At 42.7% G+C, this 16,471-nt stretch overlaps 1 protein-coding gene across 6 annotated transcripts in view; it reads left to right on the top strand.

The window, feature by feature from the left end:
* LOC125631488 (scinderin) overlaps positions 1-16,471 on the top strand; it is a 140,441-nt gene that overhangs the window by 49,564 nt on the left and 74,406 nt on the right. For 4 of the 6 annotated variants that reach the window (XM_048838261.2, XM_048838257.2, XM_048838258.2 and 1 more), the window contains 2 exons: positions 9,708-9,862; positions 12,260-12,421. In XM_048838261.2, the coding sequence (XP_048694218.1) occupies positions 9,708-9,862; positions 12,260-12,421 (317 nt within the window). Of the gene's footprint in view, positions 1-9,707; positions 9,863-12,259; positions 12,422-16,471 lie in introns of those variants that run through there. The other 2 variants (XR_007354964.2, XR_007354965.2) reach the window with 1 other exon arrangement.

Genomic DNA, 16,471 nt, shown 5'->3' with positions numbered 1-16,471 from the left:
GCAATGATTGCATATAAGACACATAACTAGTATGTTGGATCTGTGTGACTCCTTGGGAGGAAATTCCAGAGCAAAGTGGAGCTTGGGCTATTCACCTTCAGATGTTTGTGGAGATTATACTGGGCTCACCCTGGTTAGCTCTTATCCAATCAGAAATGAGAAATGTTGTCTGCATGAGGTATTGGACAACAGATGTCAGTACCAGAAGTGTTAGAAGAGCTGAATTAATAATTGATTTTACAGTAAAAAAAAATTGGTTTGTTCTGAATCAAACCTGAATTGTCTGTTTTTTCTGTTTTTGTTTTGTTTATCTCACCACAGTGAAAAAATGTTATTTGGGTCAAACAATGTTTCAACATCGCCAATAAAAAAAAAATCAGGTTTATTTTGGGGGGGGGGCTGTAACTATTTTCTGAATTTGACCCAAATTCACCAATAGTATTAGTGTCCCCCCAATGCACTTTTTGGAAAACATACTATTTGCCAAAATTTTTTTACCCTGCTCTAGTTAGATGGGAGTGCGTTTTGGCAGATATTCACTTGGCTTCAGGTACTAGAGGTTGTTAGCAGGGTGTGGTAATTAGCACCTTTACCAGTTAACTGTGTGTTTTGTATTACTTTATCATTGATAGGGTGGCCAAAGTGTACTGGGAACTTTACGGTTAAAGATGCAGAAAAAGTTCTTTCCGCCTTAGGGCTTACAATCTAAATAAGAATTGACATTCTAAAAACTTGTCAAACTTCCAACAAATGTAGGACACAAATACTGTCTGCATTGTGATGATGCTGTGACAAGAGCGTGGAGAAATATTTTTGATTAAAATGGAAAACAAATGAACACTTAACACAAATACATGTTGCAGTTCTTGTAAAAGATCGCCACGCTCCTAACAAGTGTGCTGACACCCATATGCTAGATGACTTCAAATGGTGTAGGTCTACTTCATTTATGCAAATGAACATTGGACAGCAGTGTATAGTTAGGTTTTAATCTCCCCCTCCCCCCACCCCCAGTTAGCTATTTTGAGTTTCTTGACAACAGGAAATGTTCTCTTGAGGTATAACTAAACAAAGTCTGGTTTAGTAGCAACAGAAGACCCTGAGGGAGATCTTCAAAGGCCCAAACAGTAAGAAGTGCTTAAATTCCTTGACTTTCAATGGGAGTTTGGCACTTACTGCCATTTTTTGCCTTTGAGAATCCCCCCATATTATAAGCAAATTAATGGGATATTTCAAGTAGAAAAGGCTACTACTGTAGTGTACAAAAGGATGGATGCATATAGAGGAAGCAGACAGAAATAACTATATGTGAGTTACTTGAGCTGCATCTTTCAAGCTGTGTTGGAGTGGATGGTGGTGTTCAGTAAAATATCTCCCATTAAATTCACGTTCCCTTTTAAAAAATATGCTACCCATGTAGTAAATATGCACGTTATGCTTGCTTAATAAATCTAATAGACTGTATGTCAGTGTAATAAAGAAACAAAAATAACCTGGTTAACCATGACACTTATTGTAAAATTGTGGGCTTATACAGTTAATGAGCAAATAGCTCCCTTGATCAGCTGTTTGATTAAAAGCCAACCTTTCATATTTAATGTTTAATATTCTTGGTTTTCAAGTGTCTGAGGAGTTTCCATTAGTGTGCTTTAGTTGGTGGTTGGTAAAAATGTTTCTAGAGGTGGTTATGAATAAGGTCTCTGCACTTGTAAAATTACCTTTGTGCTCCGGCAAAGCCAAAGAAATAATATGCTAGAGCTGAAATGGCCTGTGATGCACTGAACTTTCTCTGCTTTATTGGTCAAAGCCTTAAACAAAAACATTTGTGTATGTATGTCTCTTCAGAACAGTGAACAAGGTTTCAGCTGTGCAGCTCCCCTTCACACCAATGGAAGGGATACTGCTAAAACCCCAAAATGTATTTGAAAATGTAAGGCAGTTTGGGCCCTATGTCACCTCTCATTAAAGTCAGCATCGAAACTCTCTTTGACTTCGAGGAGAGCAGGACTGGAGCCTCTGTCTTCAGTGCTTAAGGAACAGTCAATTAAATTGAAACCATCTTCTCCGGGGTTTCCATTGTCAATGGAAAGAGGGGTTTGCTCCTCTCAGGCTACTAAACTGTGTGGCTACACTTAGCACTTCGCCCTCTGGCAGTGGCAGGGCCTGGGGTAAATCAGTCTCACTCTGTATTTACTGGCCCAAGGAGTGCTGCTGCTCCTCCTCCAAACAAAAGATACCAATTTACAAACTCAAAACAAAGGGTGATACCTTTCCCTGCCTCCTCACGGGGGGAGTGTTGTCCTGTGGTTGGCCAGGGTGTCAGTCCTTCCCTAAACAGGCACTCAGTTTTGGTTAAAACAATGAGGAGTCCTTGTGGCACCTTAGAGACTAACAAATTTATTTGGGCATAAGCCAAAACCCACTTCATCAGATGCATGGAGTGGAAAATACAGTAGGCAGGTATAAATACACAGCGCATGAAAAGATGGGAGTTGTCTTACCAAGTGGAGGGGTCAGTGCTAACGAGCCAATTCAATTAAGGTGGAAGTGGCCTATTCTCAACAGTTGACAAGGCTTGTCCCTCGTTTTTGCTGATACAGACTAACAGGGCTACCACTCTGAAACCTGTCAGACTTGGTTGTTGGCCCTGTAGGGAGGAGAGCAGCTTCTAACCCTAGAGTAGCCTATCTTCCTTCTGCCATGAACCTGGCAGCAGCTTCTCTCTCCAGAGGAGGGTTTTTTAAAGGTCTGGGGCAGCCCTTAATTGGACAAGGTGTCCCTAATTGACCTGATGTAGCTCTTTCTGAGCTTCTAGGAAAAAGGACCTTTATCATTCTAGGGTTAACATACCTGCCCTCTTCCAGGAACACAATAAGACCACTCTCTTGCAACTATTCAGCCTGACTTTGTCACAACTGGGGTGTGGAGGACAGTCCAGAATAAATATTATCTGGTCCCCTGTTATAATTAAGGTTTTTAAAAAAATCCCCCCCACAAACACAAAACCAGAAATAATAAAAACGTGGAAATAAATTCCCTAACAGTAATAATTGTTTCTCCTTAGAGAATGGACATCGTCTTCCCAGCCCTACGTGTTGTTCGGTGTGTTAGTCTCAGTTATGGTGCAAGGAAGCAAATACTCACCAGCAACCACACAACAAAAACACTAACCCAGGAACCTATCCTTGCAACAAAGCCTGTTGCCAACTGTGTCCACATATCTATTCAGGAGACACCATCATAGGAGCCTAATCACATCAGCCACACTATCAGAGACTCGTTCACCTGCACATCTACCAATGTGATATATGCCATCAAGTGCCAGCAATGCCCCTCTGCCATGTCCATTGGCCAAACTGGACAGTTTCTACGTAAAAGAATAAATGGACACAAAAGGGACCCCGGCAGGCAGCAGCGTGCCATTAAAAATCCTGCCCGCCCCAGCCAGCTCTTCTCCGCCCTCCCCCACCCCACCGGCAGGATGAAGAAGCTTGGTCCTGCCTGGCTGCTGCTGCACGGAAGGCAAGCTCTCCCCTCCCCCTGCCTCTTCCCCCAGCTTGCTGGGTTCCTGCCCCTCCTCCTCTCCCTCCCTGCCGCAGATCAGCTGATGGCCCTTGCAAGGGAAGGGGGAGAAGCCACCCATAGTGTGCTCACCGCTCTGGGGAGGAGGTGGAGAAGAGGTGGGGATGGAGCCTAGAATCAGGGCATATGCCCTCCAGCCCCCTGCTGTGAGCCGCTCTGAGCAGGGGGCTGGGAGTGCCCCCAGGACCCTAGCCCACACCCCCAGCCTTCTGCCCTGACCGCTGCACCCCCCTCACACACTCCAGCCCTCTGCCCTGATCCCTGCACCTTACATCCCCCAGCCCCCTGCCCTGACCCGTGCACTCCCCTCACACACAGCCAGCCCTGTGCCCTCACTCCTGCACCCCCCACGACCCCAGCCCTGACTCCAGTACCCCCACACATACCGAGCCCCCCCATGTCCTGACTCTTGCACCCCCACATTCCCACCCCCACCCTGAGCGCCAAACACGAGCTCCTGCACCCTCCCACATTCCTACCTGTACCCCTCGCACCAAATGGGAGCTTCCCAGGTAAGCACTCCACAACCAAACCTCTTGCCCCAACCCTGAGCCCCCTCCCTCATTCTAGCTCCTGGCCAGACCCTGCATCCCAACCCCCAGCCTGCTCCTTCACCTCCAGCCCTGTTGTCAGTGCACTCCCACCCTCAGCTCAGTGCAGAGAGAGAGGAAGAGAATGGGCTAGAACCAGGGAGGAGGTAGGTACCCACTCTATGTGGGCAGGGCTGGGATCCAAGACCGGCAGTGGGCTGAGTGGGGCCAGCAGCCGGGACCTTGGCTGGCAGTAGCTGGCGGACTGACCCCAGACCGGCAGTGGGCTGAGTGGCAGCGGGCTGAGCCGCTCAGCCCACTGCCAGTCTGGGGTCCCAGCCGCTGGCCCCGCTCAGCCCACTGGCGGTCTGGGGTTCTGGCTGTCAGCCTCTTGCCAGCCAAGGTCCCGGCCACAGGCCCCGCTCAGCCCGCTGCTGGCCTAGGTGAACGGAACCCCAGGCTGGCAGCGGGCTGAGCAGGCTGGTGGCGTAAGATCAGCATTTTAATTTAATTTTAAATGAAGCTTCTTAAACATTTTGAAAACCTTGTTTATTTTACATACGACAATAGTTTAGTTATATAATATTTAGACTTATAGAGAGAGACCTTCTAAAAAATGTTAAAATGTATTACTGGCACGCGAAACCTTACATTAAAGTGAATACATGAAGTCTGGGCACAGCACTTCTGAAAGGTTGCTGACCCCTGGTCTAGATTAAAAGTGCTTTGGGACAGGGACTGTCACTTTGTTATCTTTGTACAGTTCACAAAGGGTCTGGATCATGGCTGAGGCCTCTAGGTTCTACTTAAAAAAACAAAGCAAAAAAACAAACAAACAAAAAAACACCTTGGCTTATTTGTATGAGTGTTTCTGGGTTTTTTTAAGCATGGTGTTCCCTCGGGCTATTAACAAGATTGTGCTTTGTTCTCTTTTCACCAATGTCTGATGTATTCTTACAAAAGAGTAAGCTTTCAGAAATAGGGAACTAAATAATAACTTTGTGGTTTCTACTAAGGATTTACAGTATACAGGCTCTGCTCAGTGAACACGCTAAATGTCTCTGGCCATAAAGGTCCCTAAAGATTTGATACCTTGGAATCCACAAGACTGATCCTAATTCTGGCATCAAATAGGTTTTGGGTTGACTGCAATGTTCTGAAAGGATCTTCTCTCCACCATTCAAATACTCTGTCTAAACAAAAGTGTAATCCAATTTAGAGACGTGGTATTGCTGTCACAATACAATTCTAGGAGAGGAAACTTCCAGCATTATGTAAATGACCTAACCCTACCCTCTGCCTCTTGTGCTTTAGGAAAATGTGACTATGGCTGCACCATGTTAACATGGTTTATTCTTGGGTTCCCTATGAGTCTTAACTGACCACCACAAACTTCTAGTTTGCTTTTGGCATTTGTTTTTTTTTCTTACCTTTTCCTAGCTGTCTTTGCTCTGCAGTTGTGAAGGCTTGAAGCCAGTGTAGCAGTAAAAGATCAATTCCAGTCTGTTCACCCAAGAGCCTGTGAACCAATGGAAAAGTGGAGCAAAGATGCTTGCCAGTGTGTCCAGAGTATAAAGAATATTTTTTTGTTCTGGGTAGGATGTCACTGTTGCCCAACTTAGTACTCCTTTCAGCAAGCACTAGTTGACTTGTAGTCGTGGTTACAGCTTGTGCTTGCTACTATGGGCAGCCTAGGCAGAGTCTGTGTCATAAATATAAAGGGAAGGGTAAACACCTTTAAAATCCCTCCTGGCCAGAGGAAAAACCCTTTCACCTGTAAAGGGTTAAAGAGCTAGGATAACCTCGCTAGCACCTGACCAAAATGACCCATGAGGAGACAAGATACTTTCAAAAGCTGGGGGGAGGGAGAAACAAAGCCTCTCTCTCTGTCAGTGTGATGCTTTTGCCAGGGACAGAACAGGAATGGAGTCGTAGAACTTAGTAAGTAATCTAGCTAGATATGCGTTAGATTCTGATTTCTTTAAATGGGTGAGAAAATAAGCTGTGCTGAATGGAATGTAGATTCCTGTTTTTGTGTCTTTTTATAATTTAAGGTTTTGCCTAGAGGGATTCTCTGTTTTTAATCTAATTACCCTGTAAGGTATTTACCATCCTGATTTTACAGAGGTGATTCTTTTTACTTTTTCTTCTATTAAAATTCTTCTTTTAAGAAACTGAATGCTTTTTCATTATTCTTAAGATCCAAGGGTTTGGGTCTGTGGTCACCTATACAAATTGGTGAGGATTTTTATCAAACCTTCCCCAGGAAAGTGGGTGTAATGTTTGGGAGGATTTTGGGGGGAAAGACGTTTCCAAACGGACTCTTTCCAAATTATATCCCTGTTAGACATTTGGTGGTGGCAGCGATAAGTCCAAGGGCAAAAAGTAAAATAGTTTGTACCTTGGGGAAGTTTTAACCTAAGCTGGTAAAAGTAAGCTTAGGAGGTTTTCATGCAGGTCCCCACATCTGTACCCTAGAGTTCAGAGTGGGGAAGGAACCTTGACATCTGTTTTAGGGATTAGCCATCAAACCATGCCCCATTAGGACATAGTTAAAGCCCTTGCATGCTAGCCAGGCATATCTCTAAGTTCACCCTTCTATCTCCTGGAAAATCTCTACCGGTTGTTGAGATAATGAGACTTTCCGTTTGTATGTGGTTTTTGTGGCTTTCCCCACGCTGCCTGCTAGCAATGCTAATGAAAGGATTTTATGACTTTATAGTTTTAATATTCTGGGTTCTTAGTTCTGTGGAATACTAGTCATCTCTTACCAGGATGGCACTCTCCTTGAGACCATCTTTACCTAGATTGCCATGGCCTCTGGGTTTTCAAGGTTTAGTTCTAGGCCATTTTGTATACCCAGAAATGAATTATCTACACAAAAATGGACGAGCTGCAATCAGCCCTGAGCCACTGGGCCTGATTGTCTTCTCACTCGCACTTGCTTTAGTGGAGCCATTCCTGGCATACATGTGTGTGTATGAGTGTGGATTCAGGCCCTCTAGCTCCAGTTGAGTTTGAGCTGTGTACGCCAGGCTGAATTTACCTGATATTTTAAACAATATTAATTTTTTATTGCAAGACTTGGTATAGAAATTGACTCTTATCTATAACAATATTTCAGGGCCTATTTCCTTGGTCCCTGTGGTATAATTACATGCTATAAATTTAAAGTATGTGCCTTACGGAAATGAATGTCCATAAATTAATTTTTAAACCAATTTTTAACAGTTGCTCTGTGTTTATATGAAAGTGTTTCAACACCAGTCTGTCTGTGCCTATACTGCTTATGGAGTTAATAGTCATGGCCTTGGCTTTTGTGCTGGGGCACCCAGTTTACAAGCTTCCACTTGCTGGTCTAGTACCTGGAAATTAATGGAGCTCTGCTCGTTGGGATCAAATTGTCAGAATTCTAGGTTTCCGCTGGTCTGTTCTAATCTCAAAAAGTGGGGTACTCCATTGAAGAGTTCTCTCTTTTTCTAAGGGCTGGCATGGCTCCTTCAAGGCTTTTAACTGTCTGCTTGCTGGCTTCGTCTGATCTAAAGCTGCTTCTATAAAGTCAGGCAGCTGTATGATTCCACCCTCCAGAGGATTCTGCATAAATTGTTGTTACTCCTCCCCTTGATTCCCTGAGAACCAGGGTTTCCTCCATTTCAAAAGCAGCTCCAGCAGTTCTTCTCTCCCACGTGAGTTGTACAAGCATTCTCTAAAACTGCAAAGCAACCCAGGATGCATATTAATGTGAGGGGCTAGTTAAGTGGCCATCCTTAGGAAATGTAGTCCCCGCTCTCTGCCTCTCCTTGCCCTTTCCCAGTACTTGCAGGTGGGGAAGACAGTTGTCTGGCCTCCTGTAATATGACATTTGGCTGGAGTTTCATCTCTTCCTCCATCTTTTTCCCTCCGTGCAACCCCTGAAAGGTCTCCTGGGCTTGGCATAGACTGCCTGGAGCCTGATGCTGGAAGTAATTTCTTAGTTTTGTCACTTCTCACCCATCTAGGGTTGCCAACTTTCTGATTGCAGAAAACCAAACACCCTTGGCCTGCCCTGCCCCTTCACCAAGGCCCTGCCCTCGCTCATTGCATCCCCCCTCCCTCCTTTGCTCGATCTCCCTCACCCTGACTCGCTCATTTTCGGCAGGCTGGGGCAGAGGGTTGGAGTGCGGGAGGGGGTGAGGGCTCCGGCTGGGAGTGCAAGCTCTGGAGTGGGGGTGGGGATGAGAATTTGGGGTGCAGTAGGGGGCTCCAGGCTGGAGCAGGGAGTTGGGGTGTGGGAGGGGGTATGGGCTCTGGAGTGGGGCCAGAAATGAGGGGTTAAGGGTGTGGGAGGGGGCTCCAGGCTGGGTACATAGGGTTGGGAGCTGAGGAGCTGGCGCTTGGGGCAGGGGCAGGACATGGAGCCCTCCTGGCTGCCCTGCTCATAGGGACATGCCAGCCACTTCCGGGAGCCGTGCAGAGCCAGCCACTGCGGCCAACTGGACTTTTAGTGGCCTGGTCAGCAGTGCTGACTGGAGCCACCAGGGTCTCTCTTTGACCAGGCGTTCCTCAGTCATCTACCGGAAAGGCAACAGCCCAGTTCAGTGGTCCTCTTCTATTGATGACTCAGCTGAAAGCACACAACTTTTTCCATTTGCAAAAAAACAGCAACCTTGCCCCTTATGTGATTGCTTCAGAATTTCTGAACCCTGCTTCACCTCAGTGCCAGAAACCAGGCACAGGCACTGCAGATGATGGAATAAAAGCCCTCTCTGGTGAGACCGGAGACTACTGGTGCCTTTCCAGAGAATTAATCTTAAACATCTATCTTACTAAACATGTGCAATATAGGTTTCTTGGACTGTAGAGAGAGTCTAATCATGCTAGAAAGGGTTTTTTACAGAGCATGCTATAGTAAACTAAGATGAGCCTTGACCATAAATGTGGTCATACTTTCCTGGTAAGAATTGTTGTGTGCTATTCTCTGAAAAGATAACACACCAGTCAGGTTTCAGAGTAGCAGCCGTGTTAGTCTGTATCCGCAAAAAGAAAAGGAGTACTTTAAGATGCCACAAGTACTCTTTTTTTTTTTTTTTTTACACCAAATTCAGTGTAAATGGAACCAGCACGTTTAGCTAAACTTGGTATCCTCCTCCCACCTCAAATATTGCCCCAGGTAACTACTTTCTGCTCCCTGGCCCTCCCAAGCGTTTTCCATGCTCACACTCAAAACAAGTCATTTTGGAAAGCCAAAAGTAGCTTTCAGAGCCATTTTTCAGGCTTGAATTTGTCTCACTAAACTAGAATGTTACTCAAGAAGATTGAGAGAGGTTCTGTTTTGACGCTCCTCCTTCCTGTTTTCTGTAGAAAGCCAGTACTGCAAGTGGCTACGAAATAGTCCTGAAAGGTGTCTGTGTTTTTGCTGAAAGGGTCAAAAGGCGAAAGGGCTGGGTGCATTTTCGCGAAACATAGACTGTTATTCTGCTGAATGTTGCATCAGGATATCATCACGCATCTGATTATTGGGTCCGGGAAAACTATTTGGAAAACAAAAATCCAGGCTACCCATCTTGTTACACTAGAATGACTTGCTCATAAGGGTAATATTTTATCTTTTTTCAGGAAAAGAATGCACCCAGGATGAAAGCACAGCTGCAGCAATCTTCACTGTTCAGATGGATGACTACCTAGGTGGGAAACCTGTGCAGAGTAGAGAAATTCAAGGATACGAGTCTACTGACTTTGTTGGATATTTCAAAGGAGGGATTAAGTACAAGGTAAACAGTCAGCTATGAAAATGTTTCTCCAGAACAAACACAACTCCCCCTCCCCCTCACACCACCTAAAAGGTCAAAACATATCTTTGTTGGATTCTGGAAAATGTTCTGCTTTCTACCTAGCTTTAATACAAAGTAACCATATTTACACAATTAATGACTTAGAATGTTTGAAAAATCAGAAACACAATTTCTTGACACCTTTTATTGGTATTCAAAAGAACCATCTTTCCCTATTGTAATAACTATATAGGATTACATTCTACCATGGTTACTCATATAGACTAGTACCTTTCTCTGCAAGTAGCATTTATTTCAGTGGGAATATTCTCAGTGTAAGGTATTGTTTGACATAAGAGTGGCAGAATCTGCCCAATTAAAAAGTAGGCATGAAAAAATGTTTCATGGAGTACATGACAAGATTTGAAGGTCTCTGTCTAAGCTCACAAAAAGGGTGCCTCCCTCCCATGCCTGCTTGTGATATGGGATCCAACAGTTCTGTTCAAATAAGCTCTCAATTTCTTAAGATTGCAAAACGGGGCTGTTAAACCGCATGTGAGCCTGCAGTCTTGCGATTCTTGGTACTTTCTGCTTCTGGGTAAGCTGTCAATACCAGAAGAATGACCTCTGCCTCACTGGTTTGGGGCACTTCTGCTTTTGGCCTCATACAGAACCCAGTGTTTGGAAGTGTGTAAAAAAGAAAAATGGGGAAGATACCCAGAACCTCCTTTGGTTTTTGCTTCAAAAAGTTTGGTTTCCATCCTGTATGGAGGGGTTTGCCCACTCCTGTTACATTGGAGTTTTGTACGTGTAGTAGAGCTGGCTGAAAAACAGCAAGCATTTTTCATGAAACTTTCATTGAAATTTCAAAAAGTTGAAAATTCCAACCAGTACTAGTGCCTACTTCCCAACAGCAATAACTTATTATCTGTGGTGTTGCCGGCAGTAGGTTGTCATACCAGCTGCTTCAGAAATTCTCTTGGGCAGCAGTAGCTAATTAGTCATTTGGAAGGATGGAAACCTCTCTGGGCATTAAAAATATTGTTTTGTTAATTCAACTGCTGCTTGCTGAGAAATAAATAGTCTGTGCCTTGAGGCACAACCCTAAGCAAGGGATGTTGTGTGAACTACACAGCTCCAGGAGTAGCTCCACAGCTCGAAACTCAGTCATAATTCTTCCTTTGCTTCCTCCTTCTTTGACCATTTTGCTTGAGGAAGGGAGTAGTTGGGTGCTGAAGCCCAGGGTCTGGGCCACCTTGTTAGAGGTCTCAAGTGCTTATTTCCCTGTGCAGGCACACAGGCCAAGTCAGTTTAATCCCAAGGGAATACGTTTAAATTCACGAAAGCTCAAACCAGTGTTTTGGATTTTCCCTGTGTGGGCAGCACACTGGGTCAGATTGCTTCCTAGGTGGCAAACATCCACTTCAGGGACAGGGAGATTACTCACAGAATTACCTTGGAATTCTCTCCTTCCCACACAGAACAGCATCTTGAAACCAGGAGATCTCTTGAGAACGGAGGAGGGTAGGGTCATTTGTAGAGCAGTGTCAGTAATGGATTTTTTGGTGTGCTGGCAATTCTGGAAAATTGGGGGCGGGAATCATTTCGGTCAAACTGAAAATGAATTTTTTCAAATAAAATATGGCTGGTTGGGTTGTTCTGTGTCAAACAAAATGTTTTGTTTTGACAAAATCGGAACAGCCGATTTTGACCATTTTTTAACTGGATTTTTTTAAAAATGAAATTAAAGGAATTTTGAAACAAACTCATTTTGAATAAAAAAATTCAAATGTTTTGTTTTAAAAAAACTATTGTAGATGTCTTTTGAAACAATTGAGCAAAACCAGCATGAACTCTCAGATCATTTCAGTGTTTCCAAATCTGCATTTTTTTCACCTGCTAGGAGGGAGTGTTGCCCATCTCTAGTCATCTGTGCAGAGGCCATATGCCTCCATACTTCCTCCTAGCCCCTATGGGCTCCCCTCTTGGGTTCTGCCCAGACAGTCTGGGTCAGCATTACCTTATGCTGGGTTTCCGCACATGGTTGTGGGAAATAGCGATGGAGAGAGCAGCCAGTGCCATTCTCTGCTTCCCTCATTCAGAGGGTCCCCATAGGAACAGGGGAAGGGTTGTAATGATGTTGACACCCATCCCTTCTGTGGTAGTTCCACACACTGGTGTATTTGAATTACAGCTGTATTCCCCCCGGTTCACAGAAGTGCAGGTGTTGATCTGACCCACTGTCTCTGTTCTTCTGGGCTGTGGTCAGTGTTGGTAATCCCAAGCAGCGTGCCACATAGCTCTCATTTCGTACATGTCCGAGGTCTGGTTTCTCAATACTGCTGTAGAAAGAAAACCAAACTTAATCAAAGTTTCCATATTTGTTTTTATATTTAGGCTGGTGGCGTTGCATCTGGATTTAAACACGTAGTCACTAATGACTTGAGTGCACAGAGGCTTCTGCATATTAAGGGCCGGAGGGTAGTGAGAGCTACAGAAGTTCCTCTCAGCTGGGCCAGTTTCAACAAAGGAGACTGTTTCATTGTTGATCTCGGAACTGTAAGTTTTTATAGAACTAAGGCTTTGAAAAATAAGAGCAACATCCCTGCTAAGGTCTGAATGATAGAATGAACTGTATAACTGATCTTGTCACAGTCCCATGAACTGAATGAAAGACCCAAGCTGATGTAGTATCACATGAGGATTTGAAGATCCTATGATAAATGACTCACAAAGGCTAACTTTAGAAAATTAGTTTTTTTTTCTTTACCGATATCAGAGTCTTGTATAAGCAGATTCTGATTTAGGACCCAGTCAGTGAAGGCTCTGGGAGTATGGACCTTGATGTCAGTGTGAGCAGGATTTTACTTAAGTCTTTATTGAGTTGTCTACAATGACACCCAGGTCCCTTTCTGAGTTGCCTGTCTTGCCAGGGTTATACATTTAAAGTGGCATTCTCCAAACTATATGGTGGATTTGGTCTCCTGTATTCTGCTCTCCCTGTGTGCACGATGCCTATTGATATCAGAGGCAAAATATTGGAGTTGAAATCCACTGTGTGGAATGATGAAACCGTTTTTGCCTTGAATGCAATTCTTAATATTCATTATCCCTTTACATTTACCCTCTACAAACAATGCACTTGAAAAATAACTATCATAACAAGCTTACAATATATATTAAACAATGATAGGCTTGCTGTAGAATTGTTTAGGTAATCTGAGATCAATTATAATTCAGAAGACACTTGTAAACAATGTTCATTTAGGGTTGAGAATATTTAAACCTTTAAACAAAAAGAAAAGGAGGACTTGTGGCACCTTAGAGACTAACCAATTTATTTGAGCATAAGCTTTCGTGGGCTACAGCTCGCTTCATCGGATGCATCGGAAGCTGTAGCTCACGAAAGCTCATGCTCAAATAAATTGGTTAGTCGCTAAGGTGCCACAAGTACTCCTTTTCTTTTTGTGAATACAGACTAACACGGCTGTTACTCTGAAACCTTTAAACATGATCCTTTGAAGAGACAGGAGAAGGGAATTATGAGAAACCGTCCTCTATCTTGAGACTTTCAAGTGAAAAAAACAGACTGATTTACAGCAGATGTCTTTCTCTTTATATTACATAATTGCATACCCATACAGAAGTCTGCTTGTGCAGATAAGATTTGGAAACACTAGTACAATGTTGCCTTCATGGAATTAATGTCTGAATTGTAGTTTAATGTTTTTATATTAAAACAAATTCCTGGGATGTAATCCATACTAGTTAAACATTACGTCAGTTGTCATCAGTTTAAATTTATTCGCATAACTGACACTGTCATAGTTAAGGTATGAGAACACATGAAAGAAAATAACTGGACTCTCCTCTTAGCAGCTGCTCTTGAGTCTAAACTTGCATTATAAACCTGACTGATTCTTTACTCTGAAAGAGAATCCTATACCTCTGCCAGGTATGCAACTTGGGTTAGGTAATATAGACATGACCCTTTTGGGGAGGCTAGCATAGGCCCTGATCTGGGGGGCTTGTTTGGTTTATGCTTGGTATGGTTTCCTCCGTTTCTTACTCGGGGAAGATATTGGGGCATGTTGCTGTCTTTACTGGTTGTCTTGTATTTGAAAGTGTCCAGAGGCCTTTGGTTGTGATGCCTTTACAGCTTCCCACTCCTGCCAAGATGGTGCCCTCCAGCCATGGAGAAACAACCAACTGTTAAGTGTCCACACTATTATCTGGAAATGGCATCTTGGGATTGGACAAAAGACACCAGGAAGAGCCAAATCCCCCCTCCAAAAATAATCCATTGACAGATTAGAATATTGGAGCAAATAAACATGAATGGAAAATGCTGTATGTATAGCTGTGTCATCTCAGGGCCTGATCCTCCCGTGAGGTACTTGCCCTTGGCAACTCCTATTGACTTCTGGCCTCCAGATTCTTCAGGTGCATTATAGGGCTAGAAAAGCTATTTCCAGCGACCAAAAAAATAAAATATGCAATGATCGCATCCTAGCTCATTTTCTATTGCTTTTGTAAAACATACTCTCCAATATAATCATGATAGCCAGAAGGCAGACGATGAGGGATACTGTGACAGTGTACAGTGAGTGTACTGCATCTTTCACACTCAACTCTAGGGAAAGCAAAGCTTACCAAAAAAAGTTAGTTGGAACAAGGGACAGTATTACAGTGAAACATAAACTAAGGAGACGTGAAGTCCCAGCGAATATCTAGAAGACTGCTAGAAGACTATGCAGAAGACTCCTGCACACTTTCAGGTAACTAGCAGTCAGAACAGTGCCGGATTAAGGTATAAGCGAACTAAGCGACATCTTAGGGCCTTTCAACATGAGTGACCTCTAAAAAACTGACTCCACTTCAAATTTTATCAAAATCTGTTGATAAATAAAGGAGACATGTGGGGGAAAAAGAAGATTCACTCTAAATATAGATATTTTCATTCAAATATGACAAAAATATGCACATCTGGCTACACAAATACCCTTACCCTTCACTAATTGGCGAGAGGCCAGGGCTGAGGAAGAAATGATAATTGCACTTGTAAAATTCGTATTTCTTTGAGTAAGTCTGCTATCAGTCTCCTAAAGCAGCATTTCGTTGGCCAGCTGCTACTGGTAAAATTCTGACCGTGCCCTCATAACTTATTTAAATAAATAAATCTCACTGCTGATAAAATTGGGAAAAATGTGAGGTCAGAGACAGCAGTGTTGTGAAACAATCCTGCCAAGCTCACACTCATATGTTAGTGTGTTCTTCTTTTGATCTGTAAAAACGTACAACTGTGTATTGTAGTGTGTACGCCGCTTTCTGCTTCATGCACTATCCATGCTTCACATGATTGAGTTTGCTGGTGATCATCTTATGGACTTGGGTCCAGTGGATCTTGAGGAGAATAAATTTGTGTTGGCTTCCCTCTGTCAGTTTTGGGAACCTTCACAGTAAATATCAGAGAGTTTTGATGAAAGGATAAATAGAGGGTTTTGAGATAAGTGAAGGAATATATACATATATATCAAAATATCCTGAGTACTTAGTTTGAAATAACTTGCTCACCATGTGCATATATAATTTATAGGCTATTAAAGGCTATAATATTCATTATATTTGCTTTAAATATAAGATAGTTTTTCTCACTTTCTCAATGCCTGTCTAGAGATTAGCAGAAAAAAGACTGGCAAATTCCTCCTTTCTCTTTCGCGCATATAGCTTATTGTCACTGTGTCTGAGGTGTTTACTTGAGATTAATTAGTGGTCCTGTGGGAGACAGAGGATAGAGAAGCCAACATGAAGAGAGATGTTTGCCTAGAAAAAGATTGGGATTTTCAGCTTGGCGGGTTTGGAGCATGCAAGATAATATTTTATTATAGGTAGTATGCTATGTAAAAATTCTTATATATATTTATAAATCACATATCATATGCATAATTGTATTTTTATAGTATGGCAAAAGAAAAATCCCAACAATTCATTGTTTCATAGTGAAAATTAAATCAGAATAAACATTTGTAAATATATTTTCTATATAGTCTGCATAAACTTTATATTTCCCTAACAAAATCAATCAAATGTTTTTTTTATTTATTTATTCATATGAAAAGAAGAATAATTTTCTTTATTCATGGTGTAAAAAAAATTATATATCCTTTCTTGTTTCCCTGTGAGAACATAGCACTAACTTTCACAGAGGTATCCTGGTAAAATAACACAGGTTTTATTTATATAATATAAAAATTATTTTTTTTTACTGGTTTCAATAAAAATTTTCTGCTACTAATTTTATTACCAATACTAGGTAATTCAGCATAACATTCTATAAAAACAAAACAAATCAACTGATTGGAAAAATACAACCTGCATACAATTTTCTGATGGTTTGCTTATAATCTGGGTATAATTCATATCAGTAGAACTACCATAATATTTGAGCTTTATGCCTGTGGGTTATGTGCATCCTATATCCTCTATTGCCTCTTGTATCCTCTATTGCCATCTGATATCCTCTAAAAGTCTCTTTGCCTATTCAGACAAGGAATTCCACAATTTAGATGCCCCAACAGAGAAGAAAAATTTCCTGAGAACTCTTCTAGT

The sequence above is a fragment of the Caretta caretta genome, chromosome 2 (genome assembly GCF_965140235.1).
Source record: "Caretta caretta isolate rCarCar2 chromosome 2, rCarCar1.hap1, whole genome shotgun sequence".
Lineage (NCBI taxonomy): Eukaryota > Metazoa > Chordata > Testudines > Cheloniidae > Caretta > Caretta caretta.
Note: the sequence above shows the minus strand (reverse complement) of the source record. Positions and strands in the feature narration are given on the sequence as shown.